Source organism: Rhinichthys klamathensis, unplaced genomic scaffold, assembly GCF_029890125.1.
Source record: "Rhinichthys klamathensis goyatoka isolate OS25496 unplaced genomic scaffold, OSU_Roscu_1.1 h1tg000256l_1, whole genome shotgun sequence".
NCBI lineage: Eukaryota > Metazoa > Chordata > Actinopteri > Cypriniformes > Leuciscidae > Rhinichthys > Rhinichthys klamathensis.
The window spans coordinates 1,445,382-1,463,209 of NW_026606778.1; the positions used below are offsets into that span (position 1 = coordinate 1,445,382).

At 36.7% G+C, this 17,828-nt stretch overlaps 1 protein-coding gene across 1 annotated transcript in view; it reads left to right on the forward strand.

Moving 5' to 3' along the window:
- clmna (calmin a) overlaps nucleotides 1–15,228 on the forward strand; it is a 29,506-nt gene extending 14,278 nt beyond the window's left edge. The window contains exons 2-13 of the mRNA XM_056267169.1: nucleotides 2,972–3,033; nucleotides 4,781–4,876; nucleotides 4,966–5,049; nucleotides 5,141–5,233; nucleotides 5,644–5,837; nucleotides 5,924–6,117; nucleotides 6,640–6,722; nucleotides 6,804–8,807; nucleotides 9,896–10,059; nucleotides 10,471–10,549; nucleotides 11,223–11,281; nucleotides 13,584–15,228. Coding sequence (XP_056123144.1) covers nucleotides 2,972–3,033; nucleotides 4,781–4,876; nucleotides 4,966–5,049; nucleotides 5,141–5,233; nucleotides 5,644–5,837; nucleotides 5,924–6,117; nucleotides 6,640–6,722; nucleotides 6,804–8,807; nucleotides 9,896–10,059; nucleotides 10,471–10,549; nucleotides 11,223–11,281; nucleotides 13,584–13,743 — 3,272 coding nt within the window. The 3' untranslated portion in view covers nucleotides 13,744–15,228. The remainder of the gene's footprint in view (nucleotides 1–2,971; nucleotides 3,034–4,780; nucleotides 4,877–4,965; nucleotides 5,050–5,140; nucleotides 5,234–5,643; nucleotides 5,838–5,923; nucleotides 6,118–6,639; nucleotides 6,723–6,803; nucleotides 8,808–9,895; nucleotides 10,060–10,470; nucleotides 10,550–11,222; nucleotides 11,282–13,583) is intronic.
- Nucleotides 15,229–17,828: the final 2,600 nt, after the last annotated feature.

Consider the following 17,828-nt stretch of genomic DNA (forward strand, 5'->3'; position numbering starts at 1 on the left):
GAATTTTTTTAAAAACATTTATCACTATCGGTCAGTATAGTGTGTATTTATTTGTGCGTGTGCATTTTTCATCTATTTTTACGTTTAGAAGAATTTTGCCATTATCACATGCTCACTTACGGTTAATTTAATAACACTGCTTAATGTAATATTTAGTTAATTTCAAAATGAATATCCATTTTCACACTGTACATTATAATATTATGCCAATATTCGTTTAAGTTTTGGAGTGTTAGATTTAAAATGTGTTTAGTCTAAGTAGTACAGGATTTAAATATCAGCCATTTATTAATTATTGACTCATCATATTGTACATTAACTAAACACAAATTAATAGATAATTGGATGTACACGACCAAGCAATAAAAATAGCATATTTTATTGTGAACAGACTCCATTTATCTTTGGGTTTGAAAAAACGGCTAAAGCGCTGTAGGTGATCGAAACTTTACCAACCCCCAGCATGTCATACTGGGCTTGGTAATGCAAAAGCAGTCATTAGTAAGTAACCAGAATCCTTTGCAAGGATTAGCTCTTTTTTAGGGCCGACCAGAAAGAACTAGTTGTTGGAAGCCAGGAAACACTGTTTCATTAAACTTTTCATTACATGTTTAAACATGGGGGTGTTTTTATTTGAATTAAAGAATATGTAGTCACATGGAAAACGTAGATAAACATGTAAAGTGTTTTAGTTGACATAATTTAACACTAGCTGAATTCAATGAGACATTTAACAGTGGTCACACATTACCCTAACATTGAATGATGAATTATCTGCCAAAATGATTTTTATTAAGAAAAGCGCTCTGCTGTGAAGCATTTATGGTCTTATTAAATGTGTTGTCACAAAAATGGTTTTAACTTGGCCACTCGCTGAATGTGCACTATTGTGCTGTTGAGTTCTGTGTATGTGGCGACATGCCTAGACTTCCTGTTAGACTGTTGGGTCATTATTCCATCATGGCATTTAGACCACAGTTATTGATTCCAGCAAATGGAGCCTCTTTATGTTTTGGCAATAAATATAAATGAGGAAAGCCATGCCTCCAGTGATATCCCCATCAGGATCTTCCCATTCCGTGTGTACTGTACACCTATAAAATCCAAATGAGCCGCCGGCAGAGGAAAAGAAAACTTGAGAAGAAAGCATTCATCATGAGGTAGACTGTGTAGACGCTTTGCCTGACGGATCATGTAATCAAGCACAGTCTCCTGGGAGGCTCCCCATCCACCACCATCTCTCTAGGCCAGATGTCTTTTATTTCAAAGCGTGTTCACAAGGTCCAAAGAAACATCTGACCTTTTCTCCCAAACATGAAGTAAAAGAGTCACCACGTGGTACCATATCTACCTTTTTCACATTAGAAGCAAGTTGTTATTGGTCATACTGTAAGTCACATGTGATTTATTTTGAACATGTTTTTGTTCTGTTGATGAAGAATAATGATAAAGCTTGACAGAAAATGCCACTCAGCTGGTTTATGTGGCTTGTGTGACGAACTACATCCCCCACTATTCTCTGTGACAACATAAGAAGGATAAGATAAAGCATCAGTTACAGTGGTTCTTGCAGAAACTCAAACGTGCTGCATAACACACGAGAATGAACCTCATTGGTTCTTGTAGAAGCTCAAACGTGCTGCATAACACGAGAATTAACCTCATTGGTTCTTGTAGAAGCTCAAACGTGCTGCATAACACGAGAATTAACCTCATTGGTTCTTGCAGAAGCTCAAATGTGCTGCGTAACACGAGAATTAACCTCATTGGTTCTTGTAGAAGCTCAAACGTGCTGCATAACACGAGAATTAACCTCATTGGTTCTTGCAGAAGCTCAAATGTGCTGTGTAACACGAGAATGAACCTCATTGGTTCTTGTAGAAGCTCAAACGTGCAGCGTAACATGAGAATAAACCTCATTGGTTCTCGCATGTCAAGCAAGCATGATTGAGCTTCCATCTGATGAATGTTTATTTGTGAATAAAAGCCTAAATTCAATCTGTTCATCATATAAAGTGATTCGTGTCTCTTCAGGAAATTTGGACTGAACCGTTCAATTCATATGGATTAGTTTTACGATCTCTTTATGAACTTTTTGAAGCATCAAAGTGGTAGTCATAAACTGTCAGTATAGACGGACAGAAATTCTTCAGATTTCATTCAAATATTTGTATTTGTTTAGAAAATGAACGAAAGTCTTGCGTGTTTAGAATGACATGATGGTAAATAAATTAGGTCCGAATTTAAAAAAAAAGCCAGGTCTGCAGATACCCTGAATAAAGCAGTTTACATGCAAAGCGTAATTGGGGTGAAAGGCAAAGATGTAGGTGTGTCAATCTGGATTTTGCATAAACAGTTTATGATCTTCTTTACACACACTCACACAAAAACAGTTTAAGACATTTCATGATGTTTTGAGCATATTAAGTGTAATCAGTGAAACTGCATATGAACCCACTCTGATTGCACTGGTTTGTGAAGCAATTTATGGTATACTTGCTAGAGACAGCAGCCTTACATAAAGTCCATTGCTCAAGAGCACAATGATGGTAGTTTTTTACTAGCCCAGACCCTTTCAAAAGCATAGTTTTGCTTTGCTCATTGCATTTTAATGTCTATTCTACAGCAAAGTGTAAAACATTTAGGTATTAATGATGTTTCTACAAGTGTATGTGGCTTCTTAGCATAATAATGCAAAGGCAAGCAAAGTTGCCATTGGCTGCTCATTAAATAAAACAGCTCAGTGGAGGTTTGCCGTTTATGGTCACTGGTCATTCCACATTGACTATAATTATTGTGTGCTGTTTGCCCTTTGTTGCCATGGCGTGCTCACAAGTGAGCAATTGCTTCAGGCTACATGTGATTAATGACATGAAGCTGCTGTTTTAGATGAAGCAACTTCTTGCCGTTTCATCTCCGTGCATCATTTACCTCTGTTGACGTGACACTGTTGTTTTTGTTTCTCTTCCAGTTGAGAGGGAGGTGGTGCAGAAAAGGACATTCACAAGATGGATGAATCTACATCTAGAGAAGGTCAGTAGGAATTTATTTGGATCCTATGACCCCAGTAGATGGAGTTTATAGACTTCAGATGTTCAGATTATCCTCCTTGTGCATAGATTGAGGCGTCTTTGTGGTGGTAACGTAGCCTACTACAAACAGGAAATGTATACCTCCTTCTCTCTGCTGAATTATTAATGAAGGAAATTGAAATTGTAATTTCTTAGCATTAATTATGCATGAGGTTGAAACATTAACCTGAGTTGTAGGAAGAATATCAGGGCTGAGGAAATGGTTTATGCTCAAATTTCAACTGCATTATGCTCAAATTTGATCGAATTCATCATTTTATATATATATATATATATATACACACACACATATACATACATACAATTGAGTGTATATATATATATATATATATGTATAATTATTACTATTATTAGTTTAATTTTTTTTCATGTTTAGATTTTTTACTACGCTAATTTGCGCTGCTCTTTGTACAATCCGTTGGTCATCATGGAAATGATCTGACTGCGTCTGTGTTCTTTAATTTTTGCGTCGTCAGTCGATCACCTGCAGAACTTTCCTTTCCGATCTGCGCTTTTTTGGAATTGCGCTCCCACGCTAATTTGCCCTGTTTAGTAAATCTGGCCCTTACTCGTCTGATGCTCCCTTCACCCACTTTCACTAACATATTTTCCCTACCCGAAATGGCGAGACAGACACAAAACACACACACATACATTTGCATAAGGCATTAGTCATTGAACACAACTCGTTTAGGCCTGCTCTTTTGTTTTCTCTGGCAGTCCTCCGGGGCTCTTCTTGTGTTGTAGACGGTTTATAGATTGTAATGCTGCCATTCTTCAGAGCTTTATAATACTGACTGAAAACACTCAGCGATGAATCCTTTGTTTTCATGCACAATGTCGCTCTATTCTGTGCCCCTAAGTTTTGGCTTCTTCTCAAAACTTCGACCCACCATCGGACAATTACACTTTGTCTGTTCTGTTTTGGTGAAAAATTTCACCTTTAACCCTCCAGTTTCCACTGTTGTCCCATCATATCCTTTTTATTCTTCTGAGAAATGTTATTATTGAAGAAGAGTGGGATTTTCCTCCTTTTCTTTTTTTAAGATTCAGTGAAATTAACCAAGAGTAAACATAAAGGGATAGTTCACACAAAAATGAAAATTCTGAAAAATCAATGTCCCTCCAATGACAGTCTACGCAACTACCGCTTTGACCCTTCATAAAGTTGTTACATATATAATAGAACTATAAAAACAATGTGTATTATCATAGACATGCAAACATTGGTATCTTTAGAAATCTTAGTTCAGTTTGAGATTACAGGGGCCTTTTTCTCAGCAGACAAATCTGAGATGCAAAAGACTTCAGCAATTGTAAACATTTGAATTTATTATTTGACATATTTTTTTTTTCATAGTATTGAATTTTTAAAAAAAAATATTTTTTCTGAACTTCTTCTCTTATATGAGATCTGTATTTTATTCAAAGGATCAAAAGACTTTATAGTCATTGTACTGCTGTGCAAAACAACAAGATGATGTTGGTATCCCGTGTTCTCAAACATTCACATAAGACTAAAGTATAAAAAAAGACGACACAAAATTTAGACAAAAACACAACAAATAAAAAAAAATTAAATGTAGATCAAATTTTTAAAAAGGATACATAAGATAAAACAATATGACAGAAATATTATCTTTTGTATGAGTATAGATACTGAACTGCATGTTTTTTTTGCTGTGCAGTGTAACCCTCGTTTGGAGGTGCGGGATCTGTTTCGTGATATCCAGGACGGGAAGCTTCTGATGGCTCTACTTGAAGAACTCTCAGGATGCAAACTGGTGAGAATCATTTCAGTAGATTTTCTGAATCATTTTACTTCATCTGTTCCCACAAACTGCTAAGAAAACGCTGACCTTTGATCTTTCAGCTGCATGGGTTTAAGCCATCCTCGCATCGTATTTTTAGGCTCAATAACATCGCCAAGGTATTGACATTTCTGGAAGAAAGAAACGTAAGTACCGTTTGAGGTTACGCACCCTCACAAATAGCAAATAAAACACCCTGAATGCTTTTCCTGAAACTGATAAATCTGTCTGTTTTAGGTGAAATTAGTCAGCATCGACGCAACGGATATCGCAGATGGCAACCCATCCATTGTGCTTGGGCTTATCTGGAATATCATACTGTTTTTCCAGGTAGCATAATCTTGTTTTCTTCCTTTGTGTTTCTTTATTTCTACATATTTATGCTTTTACATTTGGATTAGTCCACATTTGATTGAAGTTAGTTGGGGAAAATAGTTAATCAGTGGATTATTTGTGACTCAAGAGTCTTTTCTATGTGGCTTAAAGTGTCTGTGGGAAACGATGAGGTCTGATTGGACCAACGATTGCTTATGATATCCTTCTGATTCTGGTTGGATTAGGGTCCAAAATGTGCACTAATCTTATCTTGTCTTTGAGAAAAGACAACTCTCTTATCACTCATGTCTGAACAGTGTTTAGATAGGACCGAAGAGTTTCCTGAGCAGCATGATAGGAAAGGCCACCGCGCTGAGCCAATGGCTGTCATCTACTCGTTCAGTAATGAGCTGTTTGTATTACAGATCAAGGAACTCACAGGGAACATTAAGAGCCAGTTCCCTTCCTCCTCCAGCCTGTCCTCCATACCCACAAGCTCTGATTCGGACACTTCGCATTCCAGCACACCCTCAGATGAGAGAAAGCCCACCATTGCACCAAGAGGTCATGGGAAGGCAATCAAGACCCTCTTGCACTGGGTCCAGAGACGCACTAGAAAGTAAGAGAGATTTTAGTGACCACTGGGAATTTTTTTACTTAGTTATGCCAGATTTCAAAGCATTGCTTGCTACTTTGTTCTTCTAGATATGGAGTTGCAGTACAGAACTTTGGAAAGAGCTGGACAAGTGGTCTGGCTTTCCTTGCTGTGATAAAGTCCATTGACCCCAGTCTGGTGGATATGAGGAGGGCTTTGCTCCGAACGGCCAGAGAGAACATTGAGGAAGCATTTAGAACAGCACACTACAGTCTTGGCATCCCAAGACTCCTAGAACCTGAGGGTAAATATTAAGGTTGATTAAGTCAGTTGATATATAGTGGCCCCAAAAATGTACACTACTGTTCAAAAGTTTTTGAAAAACTGCATTAGTTCAAAAGTTTTTGAAAAACTGCATTTATTTCATCAAAATACAGTAAAAACAGTAATATTGTGAACTTTGCATCAGTCACTTTTTTTGGATCAATTAATACATCCTTGCTGAATAAGAGTATTAATTTCCTATAAAATATTATATATAATATTAAAAATTGTACATATTTAACGCGTATACATTTTTATATATTTTATATTTATACATATTTAAATTATATATTATTATGTATTTTTATATTTACATATATTTGATTGAATTTCTGCTAAATTGATAAATGTAAATGTAAAATATATGGCACTTGGTTTGACATAACGCAAAGACATTCATTTCAGAGGTCTTGAGGGCATTTGTCAAATCTTTGATTTGTTTTAATATACAGTAGCTATTGAAATACATTAGCAGAGTTGAACTAAAAAAGTCTTTCCTCAGATGTGATGTTGAATCCCCCTGATGAACAGTCCATAATGACTTATGTGTCCCAGTTTTTGGAGCACTTTCCTGGAATTGAGGAGGTACGAACGTTTCAATGAATTACAGCATCAATATACAATAAGTCTCATACATCTCAACTAAATGTGCTTTGTTTTCTCCAGGATGAAACGTCAGATATTCTGGAAAGAAGTAAAGCCAGTGCTCGTATGAACGAACCTCCTGTTCGGAATGGGGTTCAGAGAAAACGGGAGTCTTATATGGTCAAGAGAGACTTGGTTCAGCCACCACCCAAGATCTTCATCTCCTCGGTGTCTGAAGATCGTGAGCAGATCACCTCTCCAGTCCTATCACATACCCCTGAGGACAGACCATGGACCAGTGAAAGGTCATCAGTGGGTTCAAGTCCCAGTCCTGCAAACGACAAGCCCCTTTATCACCCATTGGACTTGAATAAAGACGTGTCCACCACAAGCACTCCGCAACCTTCGTTCTCGGATTCTGCTGTCAACTCGCCAGACTCGTGGAGTGAAGTACTTAGCGAGACTACTAACTCTCACCAGATCAATGAGGATCCTGTAAGCGAGAGCAGTACGGCTGGTACTGTTGAAGTGACCTCAGATTTAGGGTCACCATTTTCACCAGAGAGCATGCCGAAGAATCATTTGGAATGTGAGCTTTTCATAGATGAGGGAAACTATTCCCTCGGCTCCATGGATAGTTTACATGCCAAATCCACTGCGCCATCTGAGGAGGACAATGCTTACAAATATATCTTAGATCTGAAAGAAGAACAATCTGCTTATCATTCGCCCAGCGACAACATGAGGAATAAATCAGATACAGGATGTTTAGAACAAACCGAAACCAATCCTTTGGAGCACCAGGAACCAGTCAAGCCATCTTTTAATGATCCTTCATGTTTGGAAAGTGACTCAGGATACTTTCAGGATAACAAGGAAGCCATGCCTGCTCAACCTGAGGATGAGAGACCACTTACTTCCACTGTTGATGAAGAAATGAGTGGAAATCTGGAATCTGAATCTTTTCAGGACAATGTAGAGTCTTCCAATACAGAAGCTTTGCAGAGGAATGCTTTTGAATTGACAGATGGACCTGAGGAGAAGCCTTTCATGATTGAGTATGACAGTGAGCCGGAATGTCCAGTTTTGCAGTTTGAGAGGGTTTCTATATCAGGAAGTGAGGAGGATATTAAACTGTGCACTGATCTGGCTGAAGAACCAACAGAGGAACCAGGCAAAAGTGATCTTGAAAATGGTCATTCTGAAACCATGAATGAATGTAGTGACCTCCATGATGGGGAACAAGTAAGTGTTTCAGAAATTGAGGTAAAGGGTGTGATATTTGACAACCTGGAAGAACCTGTCTCAGATCAGAGCCAAACAGAAGTTGAGGTTCCTAATGAAGATCAGGTGTGTTATATGTGTGGATGTTCAGTTGCGAAGAGCTCGACTGAATCAAGCGAACAGGATGACAATTGTCTGTCCCATTTAAACTCAACTGAGAGGGACTGTAATTCAGACTCGAGACATTTCAGTAAATCAGAAGCAGGTGGAAACTTTGAGGACAATCCAAGGGAACAGAACAATGAATTAAACGGATCTGTAAGTGATCTCAAGAATGAGCCAAGAGAGAGTAAAGGTATTCATGAAGATCTGCTTATTATAGGTAAGAGCAACATGGAAAGTGGGTCAGACGGCATAAGGAGGACTGAGTTTTCCCACAATACAAATGGTGAAAGCCAAGCTCAGGTTTCAGACAATACGGAGCCTGGAGGGGCCAAGGATAACAGGCCTGTATCAGTAGTAGACTCTCACTATGGCGTTCTGAAATCTGTCACTGAAGCCATTGTGGTGCCTCTTTCTGACTCCACCAACCACGATGGAGAAGACAACTCTACATCAACCCAGCGACAGCGTCTAGAGGTTTCCAGCTTTGAGTCACCAATTGAAGCGGAAACCACCTGTGAGGACTCAGAGCCCATTATTGGTGTCCGTGGGTACCTTGAAAGACATCCCGCGGAGCTACGTCTGTCTCTTAGCATGACTCCGCTTCAGCCGGCACCTCCTAAACGTTCACTTACCGAATCGGATACGGACACCGAAGACACTTCAGAGGAACACGGCAAGGGATTTAAGTCAAGAAAGGTTTTTTTCATTCTCACTTTTCTTTAGCCTAGAAAACAGGCTCAGTTTAATGCACAGACTGACCTACAAACAGAAGGTATCAGCATACAAGCTGTTTTAGGGTCATGACCTCCTTTTCCAAATGTAGTTCACTTGAGCGCATTACTCAAAATGATTTTTTAATGATCTATTACAGTTGCTATTGAGTCCTGTGAGTATAGCCCAAGTATTCAGAGCCAGAAGAAATAATACTGTATTCATTTACTTCTCTAGCACACTTTCCATTCACCATTAAAGATTGATGGTTGAGACGAACTATGAAAGACAAGTTCAGTTCCCTCATATAACCAGTATGTAGATCAGCTCTCTGTAGAGTTGGGTTCAGTAGTAGTGTCATCCACTCTCCGTAAAACCATTAGATAAGGGATAAAAAAGTGTTTTGGCTTTCTTGGAGCCGCACATGCTGAGGCAGTGTGAGTTTGAGTCAGGTTCATGCAATTTCCCTATTCGCTCTCCTTTTTTTCAGTTGACCTTTTAAAAGGAGTGGTAAAAAGGCCAAACGGGAAAACAGTTGTGGTTGAGATTCTGTCATATTCACACAGACTAAATTCGTTTTTGGAAGAAACGCTCACCAAGGCTGCATTTTTGTGGTCAAAAATACAGTAAAAAGTAATACAGTAAAATATTATTACGATTTAAAATTACTGTTTTTATTTCAATACATTTTAAAATGTAATTTATTCCTCTGATGGCAAAGCTGAATTTTCAGCATCATTACTCCAGTCTTCAGTGTCACATGATCCTTCAGAAATCATTCTAATATGCTGATTTGCTGCTCAAGAAACATTTCGTATTATTATCAATGTTGAAAACAGTTGTGCTGCCTAACATTTTTGTTGAAACCGTGATAGTCTTTACTGTCACTTTTGATCATTTTAATGTATCCTTGTAAAGTATTATTTTTATGGCTTTCAGTATACTTGTGCAAGAATGGTCATCACAGTGATAATATTACCAGAGTGGATATTAAATAGCTTGAGTCTGTATTCTGGATATTGAACTTTAATCTTGCATTATAAATTCACTCTATTCTGCATGTGTCCATTTAGGACAAAGTGGGATCTTTGCATCTCCAGGAGCAAAGCCTGTTTGACAGGCACCCAGGAGAATGGGGTGCGGTGGAGCCTGATTCACCAGCTGAGCATTGTGAGCTCATTAAGACAGATGAGGACCTGACCAGCGCTGGTGCCAGAGAAAACACTGGGGCTCTGAGGTACGGCTCTATTAATAGAGACTGCTACAGAGACACAGTCTGGGCCACAGGGGTGCGTTCTGTTTTCTGAAGGATGTGACCTCATAAACCTCTTAGAACCATTGCAAATTGCCTTACATGTACTTGTTTAGTTTTGAAAACTTTGGTTGAGTTTTGGTGAATAGGTCATATCCATTTTAGATGAATGATTCAAACATTTTTATCTCATAGCATGTTGTGTTACTGTATAAAAATGTGCGTTTTCCATTACAGCTGATTGAAGTCATGAAACTCGCTCTCTGTTTTTTGGCCGGGATTCAGTCTGTCATGAATAAATGAGCTTAATTGTAACTTAGGTCCATATAAGAGTTCAGTGAGGCATATGAAATGTGTGTTTTATCAACCATAACAAATTTATCATGCTCTTAAAAGGGCCGAAGTGGTGACGGATGCAAGCCAACCTTTGACTACTATACACTTGAGAAGGGTCGTTGACACCAGCGAATCAAAGGTTTGCTAATGTTCTTGATTGTGCCTCGCAATCAACCCTGTTAAAATATAAGTATATCTTATGATAAACACTACCATTCAAAAGTTTGGGGTCAGGAAGATGTTTTTTTTTTTTAAAGAAATTGATACTTTTATTCAGAATTGATGCATTAAATCGATCAAAAATGACAGTAAAGACATTTATAATGTTACAAAAGATTTCTATTTCAAATAAATGTTGTTATTTTGAAGTTTCTATTCATCAACATGATAATAATAAGAAATGTTTTTGTGCACCAAATCAGCATATTAGAATGATTTCTGAAGGATAATGTGACACTGAAGACTGGAGTAATGATGCTGAAAATTCAGCTTTGACATCACAGAAATAAATGACATTTTAAAATACATTAAAATAGAAAACACCAACATTGAAATTGCAATAATATTTCACAATATTACTGTTCTTTCTGAAATATTTATCAAATAAATGCAGCCTTGGTTAGCATTTGAGACGTCTTTTTAATAACTTTTAAAAAATCTTACCGACCCCAAATTTTGGAACAATAGTGTGTGTAATTATCTCATCTTAGGTGTCCACATTATTAACATTTCTAAAGGCTGACAGCCTTTTCTCTGCTACGAAATATATTGACTTTTTTAATTTCACCAATCTGTTGGTTTCTTTTTAATAGGGACAAAATGGGAAAGCCTTAGACTGCAGCAAAATGGACAGTACCATCATAAATAAAAGGTAACATAGGCGCCGATTTGTGTTTCTGCCGGTGGGTGCCCAGTGCCCATACTCCATACAAAACGCACTGTTTTGAGACACACACGTACATTCCTGACACTTTATTTTTTTGCACAGAAATGCACTCTTATCTTTGCATCATAAGATTTATTTACTTTTACTTGACTTAAAGGGGTCATGACATGGAGTTTTTATTATTTTAATATGTTCCTTGAGGTTTACTTGTAATGTAAATAGTTTTTTGCACAAAAAAAAAAACATATACAGTATGTGGAAATCTCATTTACAGACAAAGCATTATAAAATCCCTTACTTAAGATTTGCGATGTAGAAGCTGTCAGATCCAATACAGCTGACTGCTTCATCTGTCAACAAAAGTTTCTTTTGTGAACTAAACTGTGCCTCGTTTACAAAACAATCTGCGGTCAAATTCTCTGAACAAACATATAAACCTCTGACGCGATCTAGGGCGCCATTAAAAATAAACCATTCACTTGTTCCTGACGCTGGTATCAAGTCTGTACAGAGACGCAAATGAGCTGTTTAAACAGGACGCATCTAAACGAATGTTCCTTTACGCTTCTAAAGTGAACAGGGATCTGTATACTGTCCAGTGTAGACAGCGTCAGTGTTTATAATGGGTTCTATTTGCTTTTGACGCGACGCTCGCATGCGGAGTAGACAATTGTTAGCCGTTAAGTGACTGAACGGCAGTGGGCGTGGCCTATGTTGTGATGATGTAAAACTATTCGTCGATGTCTTGCTCTGGAGGCAGGCGTATGCAAATGCATTTGCCCATGTGACGTCACAAGTCCCCCTACATCCATATGAGCTTGATTGAATAAATGCTTTGTTTATAATGAGGAGGACGTTTTATGCTCTGAAACTTGCAGGATGATTTAATGGTACAAAGACCTCTTAAATGTCAAAAGACATTTGATTTCTCATGTCATGACCCCTTTAAAGTCCCACTCCGATCATATTTTGAGCTATTTTTAAACATTCCCAGTGGTCTTTAAATTATGATTATGCCATTTTTAGCCAAAATCACAAAACCTGTGCCGTTTTCTGGGACTTCGCTTCAGCAGAGCGGCAGTAGCTCATTAGCAATTCGCCTCTGCGTTGTGGGCGGAGCCGTTGGCACGGAGACGACCCTCCCCCTGTCCGTTGCTGAGAGCTCTGTCTCTCCCGCTAGCTTACACCCCCAATACCGGTGGGGCAACAGTATTATATACACATTAATTATTATTATCCGAAGTTAATCAAAGTTATCACCGATCACCGATCATTATTTCACTCCAAGACGTCGCGTGTGGAGACGCCCAGTGGAGTTACTACGTCACAACTCCAGTCTATTTTAGCCGGCATTTTAGCGTCTGCTACTGATTCACAGCCATTTGAATGTAGAAATACTCAGAAATACAACTTTGAGCTTATTTTTCTCAAGATATGTCCTCTAACATCAGAAAAATGCCACAGGAACATGTTAACACCTAGAAAAACATTATTTTCATCGGAGTGGGTCTTTAAGTTTCATTTTCAACACACCATGAAGTCACTTGACAATCATTTGTCTCCATTGTTGACATGTTTCTTATTTAAACCACAGTGCAAGATGATTCATATACATTTTTGATTCGTTTTCTTGGAAGAGAAAGACTGTACATTTGAAATGTGTATATCTGCAAAAGGTTAATTTAGTCAACTTTCAGGAGTACTCCAACATATAGATTAGCATCAAAGCTAACAGAAACAGACTAAACAAAACTGATTTCATAGGGTATTTAAGTTTATTTAAAGTGCCCCTATTATGTTATTTTAAAGGTCTAACTACACGTTTACAGGCACCCAAGGTCAAAAAACACTTTATTTTCTCATTATATACATTGCAGCATATCCTCTTTTATTAAAGTGTCTGAAACATTTTGATAAAGGATTCGGTCTCTCTAAACTCCTCCTTTCCGAGAGCCTAGTCTGCTCTAATTGGTCAGAAGATCCAGTCTGTTGTGATTGGTCTACCACTTAGAGAGTATGTCATATTTGACAAAACGTGCCAAACTCTTCCAGGCCAGGTTCGTGCTGGAATTACTGGAATTACTGACAACTCGTTTCAGTCAGTTCAGAATCGGTTCTTTTAGGAGACAATGACTCGATTTATCGTGCACTTTGATTTTAGAAACTTTGAAGATCTTTTACATTCACAAGCAGCTATATTATCTCCGAAAAAAATAATAATAGGGGCACTTTAAAGCAACGGGCTGAAATTCTAATACTATGTGTGTGCACTTTTGTTTCATTACAGCTTGGAGAGCAAGACTGCTCATGAAAGCACATATGACACAACCTTGTCCGACCTTGTCTACATCCTCTTGGCTGCTTGGCTCTTCGTGTACTGCCTTCTTGTCCTGCCTCAGATTGACTTAAGGATGCTTCCTAAACTCCTCTTCAACATAGATGAATGACTGCAATATTATTATACAACAGAATTGATGCTCACACATACAACTCAGATCATGTTCTTATAGATCAGCTTCCTGACATAAAGGAATTGTTCACCCAAAAAATTAAAGTACAGACATTCTGATAAAGCATTCCTTATTGTGCTGTATGGAACATGAGGGTGAGTAAATTATGACAGACGTTTTTTTGTTTTTTTTTAAATGAACTATCCCTTTGATATGAATCAGGACCCGTGACCCAAATGTTTAATGAGTAAATAAAACAGATTGAAAAATTGGCCATATCGATCAGCTTTGTTGCCTTTCATATTTCCATTCACATCTGCACACAAAGAAAAAAAAAAAATATATATATATATTTTTTTTTTGGTTGAAGGTTTTTTGTAATCAGTTTGTAATATCACACACACACACACTATTACAGGTCCACATGCAACACAATTACACAATAGATTATTTATAATGCTTCAGAAGAACGTGCTTTTGGGCCTTTTATGTTGTTTGTACGTACACTATATGAAGAAAAAGCATCTTTAAGACTGCAACTGTTTGTATAAAACAAGCGAAGGTTTTTGGTATGCTTTAAAGCTGTTATGCTACAAGTTTTTGAATGTATCTTTTGAAAAAAGTGATCGCATTACATAGACCCCTTTATTTTTTTGCATTATTTTTTAGTAAAAATGAAGGCTTTCAGCACAACTAAATGATTATGTTCCATCAACGTTTATATTTATACTTCACATACGGCTCTCTAAGTTTAGAGACACTTGTAAGGTGTCAACAGCACTTTGTAAAACTCAAGACAAGAACTGCCAAAGATTCAGTAAAAGAAACCTATTCTCAACACAGTGAACAAATTATGAATTTGCCTAATCTTTTAATAATAAATCCTGCACTTAAAGTATATATTTTATGCATTTTACAAAATGCAATAGCACACAAAAATTACATTTATCAGTGACAAAAATAATGACACATTTATTAGTCATTTTACACAAATACATTATATTGACTGAATTTGTAATATTGACACTGAAGTTGTTAGTGGTGGTTTTCCAGGACTGATATAATTCCCTAAACGGAAGGTTTTAATTTGAGCCTGTTCGGCTTGTAATATGTTGTAAAAATGTGGCTTTTTTTTCTTATATTTCCTACATTTTAAGCTGAAATGTACACTTCCACAATATAGAACAAGCCTACTGGCTGCAGAGTGCTGAGTGCTAGTCGCATGATCATAGCAAATTAAAGTGAACTCTGGACAAAGCCAGAATGTTAATGCATCCTGATTCATTTATACACCTATACAAAATATGTCCAAAATTGTTAACAAGCCAAACTTTCTGCATGAGAATGTGTATGGGAAATTACTTTTGTCTTTAACATTTTTAAAAGTCACCAAGTGAATCTATGTCCTGCTTTTGTAATGAAAATTATTACATTTTCATGTTAAAATGCACTGGAGTGCAATAAATGATACATTCTTTGGTTGCCACGACTGTTGTGTGCTTTTTTGTATCTAATTGTATGTCTTCATCCTTAGTCTAGCCGTTTAGCCTTAAAATGCATACTTTAGGGTCACTGTCTATGATTTTGCACAATGGACAAAACTACATACGATTAATTTTCATCTTTAAATGACTAAACATAATTTAGGCACATATCAAACCCCCAGCAAATCATATTTTCCCACTGCAGGCATTAAATACCTTTTACCTTTTATTATTTGTAACAGATTTGAAGGGAGACCTTGCCTTTAATTGTATATTTTTTAATTTTCTCTCTCTCATATTTTGCCCTTCTTTCTGGGTCAACATATCTGCATACATATCACAGTCTGCTGCTGATGTGGCTGATACAGGATGCTTAAGTGGACACATTACATCAAATATTCTATTTATAACAAAATTATGAGATGTCATGATTTTGGTAAGTATCTATTTACCGAAACCATAATTATATATATATATATATATATCCTAATTAAAATTACTCATAAGTTAAGTGGAAAAACTCAACCCTGTCACAAGTTTACAATCCTGAAACAAATACATATGACAGGGTTGAGTGTATTGGGGTTGAGGTTTTTTGCTCAAAATGGCCACTGCTGCTTGTGTTGAGTAGGAGAGTAGAATATATATGGCAGCAATGAAATACAAAAAAAAAAAAAGTACATTGTTATATACTTAAAATTTTGAAAAAGATTCATTTTTACTCTCAATTTTATGTGATGAGGTTGAGTTGTTAAGCTTGACGGTACCCTCCCTGACCTATAGTACGCCTCAAAAACATGAATAAAAAGTATGATACCATCATCTGCACCACTGTTGAAGAGACCTGAATTATGTCATTCCTGGTAAATGATGTCACATATGAGTGAAGTCTAAATTATTATGGACATAGAATGGTTGGCGTGACAGGGTTGAGGGGCATAACTTTAGTCTGTTTTTGTTGTTGTTGTTTTTTTATATATCTAGCTTTTTTTTTTTTCTTTTTTTTTTTGGAAGAAAGTAACACAAATAAATACTTACATTATTGCCATTATTGACACTGTGCACATTTCGTTAAATAGAAATAAAAATATATTTTATGGTAAAAATGATTTAAATGCAGTAATTATTTTTATTCATTATGGACATACCAAAGTGTTTTGAAAAGCTTTTAACATTTAATTTTTGTAAACCACCACTTCAATAAGTCACTGTGACATATTACCAAATTGCAAGAACTTACCTGTGTGTGTGTGTGTGTGTGTGTGTGTGTGTGTGTGTGTGTGTGTGTGTGTGTGTGTGTGTGTGTGTGTGTGTGTGTGTGTGTGTGTGTAAAGAAAATATCACATACACATACTACTTTTAAAAAGGAAATGCGGACAAACGGAAAATCCCAATTTATTTGCTTGTAGCGTCACCTGCTGGTCGACTCAAACATATACGTTTGTTTATATCTTCTGTCCACGTCGAGCTAATCAAACTGTCGAAACACCTCAGATTAATATAACTGTAAATTCACGAATAAAACTACTGGCTGAACATAAAGCTATATAATTTGCATACTTCATATTCTGCTTGTGTGAGATCACATATGATAGAGCAGGAAACAGTTGGTCGACTCTGACAGTCAAGCAGCAACTGTGGACAGGTGATCCAATTAGCCGAAATTTAGTTGTGAATTCCACTGTCGTCTTCAAAGAACGACGCCATTGTCATCTAACGCGGTTTTGCTCGGATGATCTAACCAAATGTTGTTAAAACTCACTTTAATCCCACAAAATCTGGTAAGTGCTGCTAAATTCAATCCCCCGAGGTTTAGTGTCCGTTATGTTGCATATCTGGTACTTTCCAGGAATAGGGTACAATGCTGTCCCATTTAGCTTTTTTTTTAACCATTAGGGCCGGGGAACAAATCGTATTTCTGTTATAAAGTATTATCTTACATGAAATCTATGGCAAGTAGCTATTTTTAAATGGAGCATTTTGTCCTATCAGGTCATTATTAACTACAACAATGTCACATTTTGGGCATAATCTGTTGAATTCAATTGTATTCAAATAATTAAAAAAGTATTAAAAAAAATTGAACGGTGCTTAAAATCGACATAACATTATTGAAATAACCTTATTTTAGATTTGACCTTTTTCTTATTTATTTATTTAAAATATAAATAATACAAATATGAAATAATTTATTATGATATATGTAGCAGACAAAAACATGAACATGATGAATAGGACATGTGGCTTTGCATGGTTAAACGACATACAGCTATTATCACTGTAACTCACTTTTGTTGCCAGCTATTTTGACAATAATGGCTGTGTTGAGTTATTTTCAGAGGACAGTAAATATATAGGCTACTGCTATACAAGCAGCACATTGACTACTCTAAAATATATCCAAGTTTAATTTCTATAGTATTGTCTCTTGAGAAGATAAACACATGTATAGATAATATTTATTCCTAGACAATTTGCATCACACCAAAATGTTCTTCATGTTACTAAAATATAATTTCCTGTCATTTTTTTAACTTGCAGTTCTCAAAGATTTTTAGGAAATTCACACAATACTTATTTACATTTATTATTATGTAT